The sequence below is a fragment of the Platalea leucorodia genome (genome assembly GCF_965183815.1).
Source record: "Platalea leucorodia genome assembly, chromosome: 7".
Taxonomy (NCBI): Eukaryota; Metazoa; Chordata; class Aves; order Pelecaniformes; family Threskiornithidae; genus Platalea; species Platalea leucorodia.
Genome location: NC_138829.1, coordinates 27,631,935 through 27,649,942, shown reverse-complemented (window position 1 = coordinate 27,649,942; position 18,008 = coordinate 27,631,935). Strand labels below are relative to the sequence as shown.

General features: G+C 45.0%; 1 protein-coding gene across 1 annotated transcript; it reads right to left on the bottom strand.

The window, feature by feature from the left end:
• Positions 1-5,774: 5,774 nt before the first annotated feature.
• Positions 5,775-7,208, bottom strand: CLEC14A (C-type lectin domain containing 14A; the record flags this gene model as incomplete). The annotated part of the gene is made up of 1 exon (XM_082318864.1): positions 5,775-7,208. The coding sequence occupies one exon, from the start codon at positions 7,206-7,208 to the stop codon at positions 5,775-5,777; it is 1,434 nt and encodes a 477-aa protein (XP_082174990.1).
• Between the last annotated feature and the right edge of the window lie 10,800 nt (positions 7,209-18,008).

Sequence of the window (18,008 nt, the reverse complement as noted above, 5' to 3'; positions counted from 1 at the left end):
AAAAAGTTGTGAAAGCTTATTGCTTCTGTTCGTTATGGACTATCTTTTTTTTTTTTTTTTTTGGAAGAGGGGCAATGGATAAGTCTGTGGAAGTTCATCAGAATGAAGAGTTTGTAGGAGTTTTGGAGTAAATCAGACAATGGACAGTACAAAACTATTATCAGAGGCTTGTGCTCCCTTAAGAATTCAGAAGGAATTCCCTAATGAAAGACCTGTACTATTAAATGTGGTGAAACCTGCTGGAAACCCACAGGACACTGTTCTGGGACTTGTCCTGCTCAAATTTCTCATAAATGATCTGGAAAAAACCCGAGGGATAATTCTTTGAAAACATCAGAACAAAAAAATGGTTATGTTAGTAACTTTTAAAAACCAGAAGATACTGTTAACCCGTCGTAGAAGACTATACTGTACCTGCACCTCCAACAGTTTCTAAATTTGGATTTCACAAGGAATCTAACAGTATAAGAAAAAGTGGGGGAAAAAAAAAAAATCAGATCTATAGAATTGTTTCTAAAAAAGAAGAAACTAAATAGATTCCTCAACTTGAGATAGAGATGAGTGAAGAAGTGTATGGCAAAGGTATGGGAAATCAAGATGAACTGGTCTACTTTTTTATGTTACATGTAAACAAATTGTGGAACTAATTGATACGGGATGGTTGGATGCCAAAAGTAATAAATCAAATCTAAACTCTGTTAGAGAAATTGATGGAAGTCTACCAAGTGTGACATGAACTCAGTCTCAAACTCAAAGTCTTGCCACCTTAGAGTACCTAGGAGAACTAGGTGTCATTTAGCAACGTGTCAGATTTCCTATTTCCTAAAGCATTTGCTATTGTCACAGAGAGGTTACTGACTTAGATGACTTTTAATCTCACTCAAACTATCTGTTCTTATGCTCCTATGTTATGTTCCAGGGAACAGTGTAAACCATTCTTGTCAGTCCAAAACACGAGACCTGCTGGATACGTTCCAAAAACAAAACCATGCTTTTCTGACATATTACTGCCCATGTGTGGCTCCTGGATTAATGACTGAAAATGTTTATTTGCTTGCAAACCACCACATTTTGAGTAACTAACACCTGAAAAAATATGCAGCGAGAGCATGGTAAGGATGGCTACATCCTGGTAAAGATGGATACTTGCCTGTCTGTCTTACCTCTCCGTCCTCAGCTCATCCTCGCCCTGGACCTGCGGGATTCTCACTCTTTACGGTATCCATGAAATACATAATAGTAGTTGTTTCCCCCATCCTTCTGCCTCAGACTTGCAATGCAAAAGGACTGGCAGGTGGCAGGAGGGAAAGGTCATCAGAAATGTGGGACCACCACCACATCTCTGCCTTCCCCACCTCCGCTGCTGCCTTCAGGTACCTCCCCTACAGCGAAGCAGTCCTTCAAGTCTGCAGTACGGAAAAGGAAAAAGACTTGCTTCCAAACAGATGACTTCATGTTCACTTTCCAATCTCCCAATGCCAGAGCTCTACAAGTCCAGAGGAGAAAGGCAAGGCTGCGTATTGGGGGAAGAAGGAAAGGCATGAAGTTTAACCTATTTTGAAGCCCTGGGAGAGAGGTTACTGCTGCTGCCTTGCTGTGTTTGCCTTTCCCGTCAGTTATATATCATTAGTGAAATGTATGAATCACCACTCTGTAGCCTTGATAAATGTCCACATCCTGAAGTAATAGAAAATATTATTTCTAGAAGGAACTAAGTTGCATGTACCAGTGATTAAGCTCTATGCAATAAATGAGTTCTGAAAACATGAAAAAAATTGATTAAGTGATAGGAAATTACACTTCCTGGGGGAAGCAGAGAATCCATTCATTTTCTAATCTTCTTTAAGCTATATAGTACACTTAAAAAAGGAGAAAAGTTCTTTGAAGTATTTGAATTTTGCCCATGTCCACTTTTAGATTTCACTTAAATCCCATAACACGCTTAATCAAGCCCTCAGCAGTATAACTCATCATTAAAAATTTGGGGAAAATTAAAATTTTATTTCTGATTATTTGATGAATACAAACCATTAAAAATTCATCACATGTTCATGAATAAAATGTACAGCTGACAAATGATGTGCCTAGCAGTCAAACTATCTTTGGAGGAATTGAGGAAATCTAAAAATTAGATTTAATAATTGGCAACAGGGGACACTTTTTGGACCGCTGTGATAGATGAGAGGTTTGGACATTCCTATTCTTTGCAGAAATCACCATTTTTAAATGTGGACTCACAGATTCTTGTGTCCACCATTTCATTACCATTACATTATTACAGCCAGTCCTCTAGTCAAGAGCCAGGGTCTACAACACTACGCATTACCCCAGGGAATTCACAATTTAAAAAACCCCACCTAATATGAACCACTAGAATTGAAAGTAGTACATTATTTAAAATCCTCCATATAAATGTATCCTTTGTAAAACACACAGATACAAAGTTTGTATGGGATTTATATGTTTTAATATGGGATGAAATAATGTTTTTTCTGTACTAGAAAAACCATTGCAATATAATACGCTTATATAATATGCTTAGTCAAAGGACATGCATGTAACATGAGGGAAAAGGTCAAGATTTGTCTCCATCTCTGCTATGTTTTGGAAAAATATTTACATTTGATTGTGTGTTTTACGTATGGTGTTACATAAGAATAAAAAGAAAGTTGCATCCAATTTCATAACCAGACACTTTTATTATATCAATCCTTGCTATGATTATCTGTATTCATTATGACCTTATTTAGTCTCCTCCTATGGATGTGAACAGCAAACCCTGCACTGAATCTGCCTTGCAGACCACTGAATCATGGTTATGATACGAGCCAATAGTCCATGCTGCAAGTCAGTTACCTGTTGGTTTCCTATTTAAGAAAGACACAATTTAAATCAAGAGTGGAAAGCAAAAATGATTTATCCTTTCTCCCAAAACATCCACTTCTTGGTCTGAACCATTAGAGGAAAAGAAATTCATGCATTTCAAACCTGCTCAGGTTCCAATCAAATCCAAATGCCATTGGCTTTGTATTCTACTGACTGCAAAAAGAAGGTCAAGAAACCCAAACAGACGAAACAAGAATCTCTAACATGTAAAAACAATAGAAGCTATGGTAAAATTATGGCCATTTAGCCATGCCTTGAAGTGACACAAGGCACTGTGATGTGACTTGCACAGACTTAGGTTAGCTGATTTTTCTGATTTAATTTTAGATGTGTGTTTTACAGGCATTTAAATATGAGTAGCCTCCCTAGGCTTTCTTTACAGTTGATGTCGAGAAATGGCACCTTTAGGATGCAATTCATTGGCCCTGTTTTCAGCATCTAGTCTAAAATGAGAGAAATTGCAAGTACATACTTCTCTCCATAGGCTGGAAGGGAGTCTAGGTGAGTAGATGAGTCTAGATGAGCTGTTAGAGATGTCTGTACCTGGTGAGATGGATCCCGTCCTTAGATGCAAAATAGCCTGGTTTTAGCTGAGTCAAATTATAAACCAGGGAAAACATAACAGAATCCTTGTGTAGTCCTTTAGACAAATGTCTAATGCTTAATCCTGAATCTTGAGTGTGAGAAAAAGAACTCTCCAATCAAAATGTGATTTCAGAGGAAGCCAAGGCAAAGAGCAAAATGAGAATAATAAGATGAGACAGGTGAATGGCTTGCAAGGGCATGAACTTGTACATTTTAGCTGAATAGTCTGAGTCAAATCCTGAGAGACACCAAAAGAAGTAGTCAGTTACAGGCGCTTAACTCAGCACTTAGCTGTGTGCTTGGTAAGACTCCTGAAACAGAGAACGAGGGCATTTCTAGAGCTTAGAAAATCATACCCGGACAGTTGTACAGTCCCGTTATGAGTTCAGCCATCTGATATGTGAGAAAGAGGAAAACATGGAAATAATAACTTAGAGAGCCTCTCATTCATCTTAGTTGCTATTTGCTTGCACAGCCCCTTGTAGAAGAATGGAGCTCCACATACACTGCCCCCTAAAAGAAATTACTTACAGTGACAGTAACAGCAGTGGTATTAAGACAAAAGGCATTAATGGCTAAGTCATTTTCCAAATCTGTGCACATCTGAATGTAGAATCAAGCCTCCTACCGAAGCTGAAAAGTGCCTGCCTTCTGAAATACAAATGTCAGACGAACAGATTAGAAAAGTATGGAGATATGAGACAGCTTTGTAATGAGTAGCATTCTCACCTAGCTGGGTTTCATTCCTGTCATGATACAGTGGAATTTATGGCTATAGACAGCCTGATGGCTCACAAATGTCTGTGATCCCCTTAACAAAAGCAAAAGACCATTTCCCAGATAGCAACAGCCTATTATCATTTAGCGGAGAGAGAGGGAAAAAGGAAAAACCTGCGCTGTGTCATATTTTATCCTTAGCAGATGTTTACACCAGATTAATCTTCAAGTCTTTCCTTGCAAGAAAAATAGGTAGTAATACACGTTATTGTTTGAAACGGAGTTCTCCGAACTCAAGACGAAAGTGACAAAATGAAAACAGTAGTCAGAAGGGCAGCTCTAGAGAGAGGAAAACAAACCAAAAAAGCATATTTAAAAAGACATTTCAGAGCTTAAAGTTCTTTTAATGGAAGTATTTCCCTACCCTCCCCGCACTCCACAAGGCTTGGATGAGATCCAGTTAGTTGTGTCTTACTGCACTCAGAAAACCTTGAATCAATATTTAGCATTACCACTTTAATTGAAAACCAACACCGTAGTAATAACGTGAGCATCAGCACTCCGGACTGCAAAGCAAGCAAGTTCTGTGGCCAGGATGAAAGCTGCTCTACGGGAATTCCCAAGGGATATCACAGAGGAAGTGTTTACTTCATTTAGAAAAAGGCACAAAGGGTGAATCCTTCTTTCCTTACTCTCAAGGGACTCCATGGAAAACAATGTATCTGACTGGAAAGAATGGGATTTGCATGATGCATTTGGACCCACTTAACTCCTCTCACACTGCGCAGCTTGTCAGCGCCTTGTCTGACTGTAAGAGAGCCACACGTTGCACGCAGAGAGCAAGTTGTGTACCGACGGACCTTAGGAGAAAAACTGTAACTGAAAAATTTCTTGCTCTGCTACAATAAAAATTAATATTGTATGAAGTGACAAACAGGGCAGTGATTTAGTTTTTAAATCATCCTTTATTCTTTTCATCAGCTGAAGTATAAAACTGACTCCCCATTAACCTCCCACTTCCTCAGCAATTTAATGACCTTCTAAGTATAGAAACGCTCTTCATTTTTAAGAATGTCAGTATGGGTCACAGTTTCCTTCAAAATTATGGCTGTTCACCTCTCCAAACGTTCCAGCAATTAGAAAGAAAACGAGAGCCTCCAAGTACCACTCAGACAAGGAGCGGCTTCTAAATTACAAGGCGCGAGTGCTCAAAGTGGTCCCCTTTACACCTGCTCCAAGTAAGGCACCTGGAGAACAGTTTCTGAGAGGATAAAAACCTGCAACCGTTGCAGCTGCAGATAAGCAATCGCTCTGTCGGCCAGGCTGCTGTATTTATATTTTACTTATGTCAGCACCTAAATAACTGTTTTTCAAAAACTCCTGACTGTCCAAAGGCTTCAAACCCCTGAAAAGGGGGTGGCGGCATGACCCCACCTCTGACAACCTGCTCGGCCAAGTCCCACGGCGCCTCTTCCTCGGCGCAGCCGGGCCGGGGCCAGGAGAGACGGGGGGAGCCGAGCGCTGCCCCGGGGCGGGAGCCGCCGCTCGGGGCAGCCCCGAGGGACGGGGCCCCGGTCGCCCCGGGGCTAGTCGTCGCCGCCGCCCGCCGCTCCGCTCGGCTCCGCAAAGCCCGCCTCCGCCTTGCTGCCGGCCTCCGGCGGCTCCTTATCCCCGCGGCCCTCGGATTTCTTGTTGAAGCAGAGCTTGAAGACCCCCAGGACGGTCATGACCAGGATGACCAGCACCACCACGGCGACCGTCACCAGGATGAAAACGTAGTTGGAGGAGGAGGAGGGCGGCGGAGCGGCCGTTTTGACTCCGACGGCGCCGGCGGTGGTGGCAGCGGGCCGCACCGCGGCGCGGCCGGGTGCCGGGGAGGAGGGGCGATGCCCCTCCGCCCCGGTACCCGGCCGCGCCGCGGAGCCGCCCGCAGCGGTGGTGGCCGCCGCCGTGGCCGCGCAGGGCGTCCCGTCCCGCCCGCCCGGGCTGCAGGCACAGGCGAAGCCGCCGGCGGCATCGCGGCACCCGGCGGACTCGGCGCACCGCCCGCTGCCGGGGCTCCGGTAGCCGAAGGAGCAGGGGCAGAGGGGCTCCTCTGCCCCCTTCCAGGCGAAGCCGCCCGGCTGGGGCCGGCAGGTGAGCTGCACCTGCCCGCCGGGGCACGCCACGGTCAGCACGGTGCCCGGCGGGCTGAAGCCGGGGCCGGCGCTGCGCTCCTCGAAGGGGAGGCGGTAGTCGAGGTCGAGGGCGCCGGCGGGGCTGAGGTCGGGGCAGGCGCCCTCGTACTGGTACCTGCAGACGTAGCCCTGGCCGTCCCGCTGGCAGAGCCGCTCCTTCCAGCCCCAGCTGGGGCCGCCGCCCGGGGCCGCCGCCGCCGCCAGGTGCAGCCCGGCGCAGCGGGCGGTGAGGCAGGACCGCGCCGGCTCTTTCACCCACCGGCCGAGCGCTGCCGGCACCTCCCGCGGGGCCGCCCCGCCGCCGGCGCCCTCCCAGGCGAAGCCGCGGAGCGGCTCCTCTGCGTCGGTGCAGGCGGAGGCGTTCCGCCTCAGCCCGACCCAGAAGAGCCGGGGCACGGGCCCCGCCGCCGCCTCCGCCAGCAGCCCCAGCAGCAGCCGCAGCTCCGGCTCGGCGCTGACCCAGGCCAGGCCGCCCCGCCGGCCGCCGCAGGCGCGGCGGGCCCCGGCGTAGGAGGCGTTGGCGAGGTGGGCGCTGAAGCAGGCGCCGGCAGCCTGGCAGCGCACGGCGGCCCGCGGCGGCGGGGGCCGGCCCAGGGCGCAGGCCGCGGCCAGCAGCAGGCACCAGGCCCCGGCCGGCCTCATCCCGGCGGCGCGGCGCGGCGGGCCGAGGGGCGCGGGCTGCCCCGGCGGCTGTGGCGGCGCTCGGCCCCGGCTCGGGCTGGCCCCGGCTCGGGCTGGCCCCGGCCGCCCGCGCCCTCCCAGCCCAGCGCCGTCCCTGTGCCCACGGCCTTCCGCCGGGCCTGCCGGAGGAAACGTGTCGGGAGCCGGGGCTGACCCCGGCATCCTCCGTTTGTTGACGGGCGGGTGACGAGCAGCTCCCTGCGCAGCCAGGAAGGGTTCGCCCTGCCCGGCGGGCGGGTGTCCAACCTCGGGGAGGACGAGGGTGGAAAATCCCGGTGCCTGCTCCGCGGTCAGAGGGGCAGGAGGGGGGCGAGGCACAGAGCCGCAGCGGTGGGGCCGGGGTCGCGGGCCCCATCTCAGGGAGACGCCCGGGCCCGTCTTGCCAGCCTGTTGCACAGCGCTTCCAGGAGAAAAGCGGTCCAGCCTCAGTGACCTCCTCCTTGAGACACGGAGGTTTCTGGGTTAGGTGAAGCTGTGCAACCAACCCCCTCGCTTCCAATACATGAGGCAGTTTAACACTCATAAAAACTGATTCCACTCACTGTTTTCAAGCAAGTTGGCCTAAATGCATCGTACGTTAAGTGCCTGCGCTGACTTCCAGTAGGTTGTTCTTAAATGAGTTTAACTGATCCACTGCAACTGTTCCTCCATAGGCAGTCTACGTGTCGCCTGCTTTTCATGCTCCTTGGTGTGATGTCTGTCTGCCGTTACCTCCTGTGTACATCCAGATAGAACACACGTCCCAGTCTCTTCCCCAGGTGTTTTGTGTGGCACAGAACCACGTGCATACGTGTGCGTTTCACTTTCCAGCTTTCACTTTGGAAGAACCCCGTCAATGTTCTTGGTTTTGTGAGTGTGATATAATATAAACTCCTAGCGTTTGAATAGCCAGAGAAAAAAACAGAGAAAAAAAGCAGAAAATAAATAATCTATTTGGAATTAAAAAAAAAGTAAGATTCATCAGTAGTTGCAGTCAGCAGAGGCGGGAGTTCTGTAGTCTTGGATCAAGGCTCCAGGTTGACTCGGTCCTGCACAAAGTGCCCTCACTGCACCCGTGTGCTAGTAAGCTCTGCTTCTGTTCAGCCCTTTCTTAAGAATTTAATTTCTCTTTGGAGGGAATAAATGTGGATGACGAGCCCCATTCAGCCAGCGTGTGACCGACCTGCACAGATCTCATTGACTCTAGGCTTACACCAGGATATAACACATTTTCTCTGGACATCTGAAAGAAGAATTAGAAAGGCGGGTGTACAGACACACTGTGTGATGAAGCTCTGAAGCACAGCCTGTTTTCATAATGGATTCTAAATACTCAGTAAATTTTGTAGGGTTTCCAGCTGGAAGCTGCCTTGATGGACAAAGCTGCTGTTGTTGCCAGAGCATTGCCAGAACTGCAGCAAACCATACTGAGGAAAATCAAAAGCTTAAGAGTTATACTGCTCCATTTGCCCTGGACCCCGTGTCCTGGGCAGCAGAGAGCACAGGAAGCATGCAGTGGTCTCTATTCACAAAATTCCTCTTTTTTTATTAGCAGAAGAAGTGTAAGTTCTATACAAAGTACATCCCCGGCACCTGGCCTATCTCCCGCGTACAGGATGCTTTAGGGTTGGGGACAATGTGCAAGCCATTCCTGGTTTTGTCTGCCTTCTCCCTGAATACTTGATGACAAGAAATGGCAGCTTGATGAAAGGTGCTTTTAACCTTCGTTTTCTGACAATGTTTTGGATAGCCTTGGCATTCTTATTTCCTAGCTGAGCACAGAGGTCACAATAAAGCAAAAAATAAGATACTAAAAAAGAGTAAATTTTGTTTTCCCCAGTTTGGTGAATTATCAATAATTAACTCCCCCCCCCCCCCCCCAGTAGACTTTCAAGCATTGTTTATGGGTTTTCAAGTATTCCAGTACTTAAAAGGTGGCTACAGAGAGGACGAAGGTTCTCTCTTCACAAAGAGTCACATGGAGAAGACAAGGGGCAATGGGTACAAGCTGCAACAGGAGAGGTTTTATCTCGATATAAGAAAGCATTCTTTTACACTAAGAACGACCATTCACGGGAACAACCTCCCCAGGGGTGTGGTAGAGTCCCCGTCACCGGAGGTTTTCAAGCTGCAATTGGACAGGGTGCTAGATAATCTCATCTAGGCTCCCTTTCCCACGAGAGGCTGGACCAGGTGATCTTCCAGGGTCCCTTCCAACCTGGGCTGTTCTATGCTATTATGATTCTATGATGATTTAAATGATTTAATGATTTTAAATGGTTTAAATGATTTTAATGATTTAAATACTTATTTCAGACCTATATAAAAATACAAGAATCAAATATCAGCCTCTCCCCAAAATACACATCTATTAGTTACTTCATTTTTGCTTTGGGGAAACATCTTGCTAAATCCTTGTACAGCCCTGCTGGATATCACATACACAGAAATTGTTTATCATCACAAGTGTAAGAGTTAACAAAGCAACACTTTGAAATACATGAAATAGAAGAAGTTGATTAGGGGCAAACAATTCACACATTCATAACTGTTTTTAGGCAGATCTTTACATTCAGTTGGTATTTTGTTTCTCTTGGTATTCAGCAAAAGTGAAACTACATCAAATATTGCCTATATTCTTACAATTTTTGTATTTCAAGAACTATTAAACTGCTTTGGTAAAAATAATTATGTTAAATTTGCTATGTGCAGCTGGGAATGGAATTAAGTTTGGGTCCCAGTAGACTTGATTTTATGGAAAATCGGTTTTCATAACAAAACAAGAACCTGTTGGTTTAATTCTAGATGAAATCAGAATTTGGGTTAATCAAGGTGTAGAGATGATACAGCCACCAAAGTCAAAATCTACAGCGTTGTAGCAGCTATGCTTTCAGAGCTCTGCTGCCTGCTGGAGTTGTCACTCCGGCGTTCGTTCTTCCCCACGGCGCATCGGGCCGAGGCACCGAGCCACGTGCCTGCGCGGGTGAGCACGGGGAGATCCTCGCTGTCTGCCTGCGCCCTGGGCTGGAAAGGTGCAGTTCAGTCTGCATCCAGTTTGCATTCCAGAAAACAGCTCTTCCTCTGGTTTTGAATGTTCTCCCGGTTCCATTTTAAGTAAATAAGACAGCATTTTCATTAAGTGTCTTCATGGGGCTTTTCCTGCAGACGTCCTTTCTTGAGAGAGAGGATTAGCTACTCACACACAAATGCTCGTACCAATCAACATGGGAGGCAACTAAACTTCTGTGTCTAAAGAAGACTTTATTATATGGATGTGCATGTTATATGACTGACTGAGGTGTAAGTCCTAGTGTAGCTGTTCTGCTCAGTAGCAAAAGCCTTATTTAACTGTAGTCGTTCCTCAGTCTTCTGCCTGTAAGATCCAAGCCTTTGAAAAAACAGTGGCTTGCTTTAATTGTAATTTTACTAAAAGCCATTAGGTTTTTGTTTCATTATGTCAACCTATCTGTCTTATAACAATATGTACATTTTGACTGAAGGGCTGAAGGTAATGAGAGAAGGGCTGAATTAATAAAGCTACTTTTCTCTTTCAGGGTGGATTCTTTCTTGCATTCAACTGCTAGGGCTTAAGGGGGTATATTTGCATTAGAAGTAGTCTCACAGAGAGATACAGTATCCTGTTCTTATTAAGAGCTGTATTTTGCTTTGCAGAGGTAGGTGGATGGCACAATAAAACAGATCTGCCTGGCTGTGAAGGGCAGAAGTAAAACGATCGCCTAACACTGCAATGCAGAGGGCACGACTAAGTTCACTAAACTGGCTAGTGACGCTTCTCATCCCCAAAGGGGATACAGGGAAATGTCTGGAAATGGATCTGTCTACCCATTCTGCCACAAACCTGGAAACAGTGTCTCAATGGCAGAAGCAGCTACAGCATCTCTTTTCTGCTAGCGTAAAGGAAGGCTGCTTAAGGTGCGCCTCCCTTTATCACCTGTCCTGTACAGGTGAAGAAACCTATTGCGATCTGTTGCATGATGCAGATCTCTTTGGGGTTGGAAACTTTGGAGAGGGAGTGAGAAAGGCAGGAGAAGATCAACAGTCTGGCAGCACTGCCCGTTTGCACGCTCCAGCCTTTTAGCTTGCTGCAACCTTGCGGAGCGTGCGCGGGTTGGCAGCAGAAAGGCTGCGTTGTCCCTGTGAGCTCGCTCCTTCCCCCTCTTCCCAACCGATATCTCCACTGGCTCCACGCATCCTTCTGCTGAATTTATCGAGAGTAAAGTCAAAACATATCCCCCATCTTTCAGTGCTCTGCTAAGAGATAGATAATAATTTAAACAACCCAATGGAAACAGGTACTTTGAAAAAGTGAGAATCACTGTTGTTTGACGGCATGCCTCAAAAATTATGGGTTAAATCCTCCTTTCCTCACTCCGTGCTTCATGAAATTGATATCTGTATTTAAGACGTGATTTATCAAATAATAAGGCAGTCCTACATTTCACATGTAAGTTGTGTTTAAGCAAAGAAAAGTATTTTCTCACTAAAGGGTTATATTATTCTTTAAGAAAATACCTAAGTTAAAAATTGGACCCTTTTGAAGTCAGTGAGAACTGTCTCATTTCAACAGCGTGCCAAGACTTCTCATGAATTTCCCTGCATTCAATCAAACAACTTGTAACAGGGAGTAAAAATGCCAGGTGGAATCTGGCATGCTTTTGTTACTTTTCCAGAGAACAGGACAAGAAATGAAAATAAGAATTTCTGTCTTATTGTAACAACTTGCACGATCATAAGAATTTAATTATTCATCTCTCAAAAGGACTACATAGATAACAAGGTTCACTTACACAGTTTGGAAAAGATAACCCAGCAGGGGTCATGCGAGTTCCTGTCTACTGTAATAACAATTTCCAATGACATTATCACATAGCTACAGGACTTTTTTAAAAATAAGGAATAATATTTAACTGCTGTTGTGAACACAGTGGTATATCTGTTATGTTTACGACATGGACATAAAATATAACTAATGCTGACCGGCTGATGGGACATTTAATAGGTGGACTGCACTGGCAAAAACAAACAAATAAAAAGGTGTGACTGTAGCATTACCCAATATGCATATGTTCTCCTTAAAGCCTCCTGAGTTTGGATGTTCATGTTTCCATTACTAATTATGCAAGAAAATAACATATTCTGTTAACACTTCCATTCATCTTTAATGAGTTATTAAGAAAGATTCCAATCCTGTAATTAGCTAGGGGAAATGAACTCCAGAACTCTCAAATTAAACACTTCAAATATTTTCCAAAAATACTGTAGTCTATAAATATTTTTTATTCTCACTCTAGCCTACTCTTCTGCCTTTTGTTGACTGGATAATTCATACTCATTCCATCCCAGCCTCCAAATTTTTCACATCTCCTGTATTACGTTGCCCCATTTGAGCTTCATGTCGAGTATAGGTTGGCATGAGGGGCTCCACAGGAACCAGAGGTCAGGTATGGGCATATGTTACAGTTTGCAGTTAACAATGTCAAAAAAAAAAGCAAAAGCACTGAAATGTGTCCTGATACGATCAACCCTGCATCATCTTCTCTTTTTTCTGTACCTTGAATGACAAACACCCAGCCACGGTCAGAGCTTTGACTGGTTTGATATATTTCAGTGCCCATATGAAGTGTCTGCATGCTGCAGAATCTGAGCTTTCAGTTGTGTTTATGTGTGTGTACCTGTATTTAGATGTTTGTATGTATATCTCTAGAGCAGAGTAGAACAGAACAGAACAGAATAGAATAAGGCTGAGAGTGCAGCAGAGGGTTAAGTTGAGGGAATGGAGAGCTGCATCACAGAATAAAATGAGTAGGCAGGAAAAGAGGGAGTAGACACAAAAAGAAGAGGATAGGGAAGGAATCAAAAGAAAAGACAGAAGATCATTCACTAGCGTGGAAGTACCAGAGTGGCAGAGGGAGCTGAGGGGCCATGTCGCCCCTGCTGCTGCCCAGTGTGGCACACGCACTGGTGTGTGAGGTGGTGGTGACCGCAGGCGTGTTTGCAGAGCTGGGCAGCTCGCACAGCAGCCTGATGCGAGGCGGTGCAGGGCTGTCAGCATGGAGTAAAGGACAGTGACAGCTAAAACAAAAGGCAGTTACCACATAAAGACAGCATGCAGTTCTTCAAACATATTCCTTTAGCTAGCTGCGGGAGACCCACTGTGTACTGAGGGACGTTCATAGAATTGTGGAATCATAGAATGGTTTGGGTTGGAATGGACCTTAAAGATCATCTAGTTCCAACCCCCATACTATGGGCAGGGACACTTTTCACTAGACCAGGTTGCTCAAAGCCCCATCCAACCTGGCCTTGAACACTGCCAGGGATGGGGCATCCACAGCTTCTCTGGGCAACCTGCTCCAGGGCCTCACCACCCTCACAGTGAAGAATTTCTTCCTTACAGCTAATCTAAATCTACCCTCTTTCAGTTTAAAGCCATTACCCCTTGTCCTATCACTACATGCCCTTGTAAAAAGTCTCTCTCCAGCTTTCTTGTAGGCCCCCTTCAGGTACTGGCAGGCTGCTATAAGGTCTCCCCGGAGCCTTCTCTTCTCCAGGCTGAACAACCCCAACTCTCTCAGCCTGTCTTCATAGGAGAGGTGCTCCAGCCCTCTGATCAACTTCACGGCCCTCCTCTGGACTCGCTCCAACAGGTCCATGTGCTTCTTATGCTGGGGGCCCCAGAGCTGAACGCAGTACTCCAGGTGGGGTCTCACGAGAGTGGAGTAGAGGGGGAGAATCACCTTCCTTGACCTGCTGGTCATGTTTCTTTTGATGCAGCCCAGGATACCGTTGGCTTTCTGGGCTGCAAGCGCACATTGCTGGGTCATGTTGAGCTTCTCATTAACCAACAGCCCCAGGTCCTGCTCCTCAGGGCTGGTCTCAATCCATTCTCTGCCCAGGCTGTATTTGTGCTTGGGATTGCCCCGACCTGTGTGCAGGACCTTGCACTAGGCCTTGTTGAACTTCATGAAGTTTGCACAGGCCCACTTCTCCAGCCTGTCAAGGTCCCTCTGGAAGGCACCCCTTCCCTCCAGTGTGTGGACTGCACCACATAGTTTGCAACCTTAAAGCTACTTTGTGGCTCAAAGGCCATCCTTAAAAAGCGTTATTGTCAGAATGAGTTTGACACCTTCTTTATGCCATTTCCTTTCTGGTCCATAGGGATGTTAGCAGCAGCCTGTGTAAACCATACGTTTCAGAGGTCTAAAAATGTTGTGCACAGTTCTGATGTCCTCCTATCCTAGAAAAAAACAACCAAAAGAGAAGAATGAGAGATTAATTCCGATTTAGCTATATCATATATCCTAGGCTTCTAATCTTTTGTCAGGTTTAAAACTAAATAAAAACATTTTGGGAAGTTAATGAATTTTCATTTAAAGTGAGAACCCCCCCCCCCCCCCCATTTTTAGTAACTTCTTATGGAATTGTAATTATACAACAAACTTCTGGGAATGACAGACTTTTTGGGATGAGGCAAAGTTTCCTAGGGAAATAAAGTAAAATAGAAGGAAATCTAGGAGTAAAGAGGTGATTTCACTTCCTGGCCTTTTGCCGAGACTGACCATTTAAGAGAAAGTCTGGAAGTATTTGCTTGAAAATGGGCAAGGGATACAGACTAGTAAGAATAAATTCAAGAGAGAGCAGCTGTGAGATGGAGAGGCAGCAGATGCTTGTCTACACAAGCAGTTAAATCAAAATGAAAAAAAAAATAAAAGGAAGGAAGAATATTCTGAGCCTAGTGAAATAATTGTTGTCATGGAGGTTATGGGAGGTAAACATGCCTTTTATAGAAATATTTATTGCCAGTCTTTGTGAGACTGGCCAGACTAAAAAGGTTTCAGTTCACTTTACTGATGCTTTTTTCCCCTTTCCCTTTTTAAATAATGCCCTTTCTTGAAGCATTTCCTTCTCAAGAAAGTCTAATGTTTTAAATGTTCCTGCTTGTTTGCTTGCAAAAGATGGAAGCAGAGACGTCAGATCATTTGTATGCTATAGAACAGGGAGAGATTTTAGAGGATCTTGCTGTATGGCACATAGCTTTTTTCCTCTCTTGTTTATCATGGCAAAAAGGCCAACAGTCCTATTCTTTGCACTTGTATGTTAAATGTGTGTTCAGCAGTACTTGCTTTTGGATTCTGAAATTTTACACGACATAACAAACACAAGGAAGTTATCTTTATGCTCTGGAACAAGTCCATTTTGAAAGCAGATAGGCTCAGGAAAGAAAATTAGTGTCCGCCTATGGACTTCCCACACTCCAGGATGTGGGATGTTCAGAATTGGGGTGTTAGTCTGTGCCTAATTAAAACAGGAAAACTAAAATCATGTTTTAACTAAAGAAATGCTTATTTTCCAGAAATGGCTTATGGTCTAAGTAGTGGACGTGTCATACCTGTATTTCTTTCATGCTAAGATTAAAATCCTAGCAGCTCTGACAGTTTTTCACAATTTAAATGAAATAAACGTCTCTGTTATGACATATGAGAATTTTGTTTTACAAAGTCTTAAAAATTAAGGTTTATTAATGCTAAAGGCATCAAAGACCAACTGTTTCCTTATAGAATAAAACAAGCTTCTACTTAGCAAACTCGTTTCAGAACACGCAGTCACATATACCACGCATTAGCAATTATGCATGCGCAAAGTAGAATCAATCTACATTTTCATCCACAAGCAGGTTTTGTTATTGTGATTATTGTAATGTTATTTTTGTAGTATGGTTGTGTGTCAGGCCCTGGTTTCCTTGTATTATTATTTCCATTAGATTATGCTATATAATATCAGCAAAGATACAGTCCTTGTACTGCCAATATTAATATCTCAGGGCTGCAAACGCCACGTAAACATAATGTGTCTCCAGTAGAGCTGTGCAGAGCGACTCCCATCTGGGTCTATAGCTGATCTGTTCTGGGGGGGTGTGGTGTGTATGTAAAAGGAAAAGTGTACACAGGCAAATTGCACACCCATATGCAATGGGTATGCATATGCTCATTCTGCCCATATCTGAACATTTGTGATTATTTGTCCCCTAATATTCTGGGAATCCTTGAGAAAGATATACAGTCTATTCAAATGATAAAATAAAGCCCTAACTATTGTTTAGCTGAAGACAAAAACAACTAAAATCCATTAAATCATATTTAAAATCAGCCATGCATAATAGCATGTGAGAACAAAAAGTGGCCTCACTTCCTGGCATTTTTTAGAGTGATGCCAGCCAGAAGCTGCCCTTGAAGATTGTCCGTGTGCAGAGATTTTCCTTAAAGGGTGGGACTGTCACCACTGCTCTGCTAGTTTCAGATTTCAACCACTACATAGTTTGTCTAATTTTATGTGGTACAAAAACACAGTTGCAGTAATTTGTCCTCGGTGCTCATCAGCTACAGTGTAAGGGGAGGGAGAGGCTAGAATCTGCAGGAATTTATTTTAGGTACCGATGAGCATTACAGGCAGGCCAAGTTCCCTGGGAGGCTGGTTCATATTCAGTAGTGTTTTCCCAGGTAAGGCACGCAGTAGCAGCGTGTGTTGCTTGCTGTTGCTTTAGCTGCCCGTTATTCAGGACAATAGCCTGCAATCCAGCTGCACCTCTTGGCACTTGGGTTCGAAGGGCCTTGGTTTCATGTTAGTTGAATAGAAAAGGTCAATAGAGGTGAGAGACAATTGAATGTTAATAAATAATAAAGGAATGAGAGCTGCAAGGAATGAGAGCTGCAAGTGTTTGACCCATCCCTGCTGATGTGATATCGATCTGAACTAGAAGAGAAATGTCAAACCCTTCCCCACCCAGAGGTCTAAAACGCTTCTGATGCATGTCAGTAAAAGATAAGAATCAGACCAAGAATATACAAGCAGATGTCACCGGGAATAAAGCATAAACAACCCAAGAACAATAGTTACTCTGTGTCAGCTACAAATAAGATATGCTTATTTGGCAGAGCACGTTCTCCTTATGCCTGTTCCTTCAGGGCAGTCTGGGCATGCCAAAGAGACTTCTTCTGGGAGGAGAGGTCAGGTACAAGGAGACTGCATAAGGGTAAGGTGGCAGGTTCATGGGACTGCAGCTGTGCCCCCATGTGCGGGGGTGGAAGGAAGGTTTGTAGGCAATGGATTTGCTCTACACAGACTTCCCACCCTGCATATATTCTGACTGGGAGGTGTCCATCCTTCATATTTTACTCTGAGAGAACCCGACTGGATCCAAAAGGACTGTAGGCATTAGGCTAACATTTCCAATTCAAGAATGGATCTTCAAAGCTTCTGTTATGCCATGATTTAACCCTCTAGAAGCAGCTCCCCTACATACCCATTTTCCTTCCTGTAAAGTACTCTCCATTTTTCCCATTAGACACGTGTGTACAGCTTGACTTTACACTTGACAAGTTAAGAAGTGTCCCTTCTGTATTATTCTTATTCTTTGATCTCAGATGAATCAAATCAGCTAAACACACCTGCTGCATAGTCTTGCACAAAATGCAGTCAAATAGTAAAAGGACGGATAAGGGAAATCCTGTAGCCTGAAGGTTAAGGCATTTTTCATGCTGAAGCAGGGTTACTTCTGCTGCAGTGATTATTTCTGTATTTTATATCCACTGAAAAAAAATTGTCAGGAGAGACCGATACGGAAACCCATCTAAGATTGCCTGATCTTCTCCTGAAGCATGGGGTTTTGCTTCACATCCCTGCTCCACAGTCTGACAGAGGAAGGATTTGAACATATATCCCTGACATTCAAGTAAGCATATTAATCACTGAGCTGTCTTGTTTTTCCCTTTTTCTTATTTAGAGAGACAGACTACATACCAGTTTTCTGATGTATTGGAAGTCAACCAGTGGGGATTTGGACTAAACACACCTCTTTTCCTTCCTTCATCCCTGACAGAAGGGGCTTCAGTGTGTCTCCATCTTCAAACGAGCTAGGAACATGGTGTATTTGACAGACATTTTTTCCTTTGAAGTCGATACTAA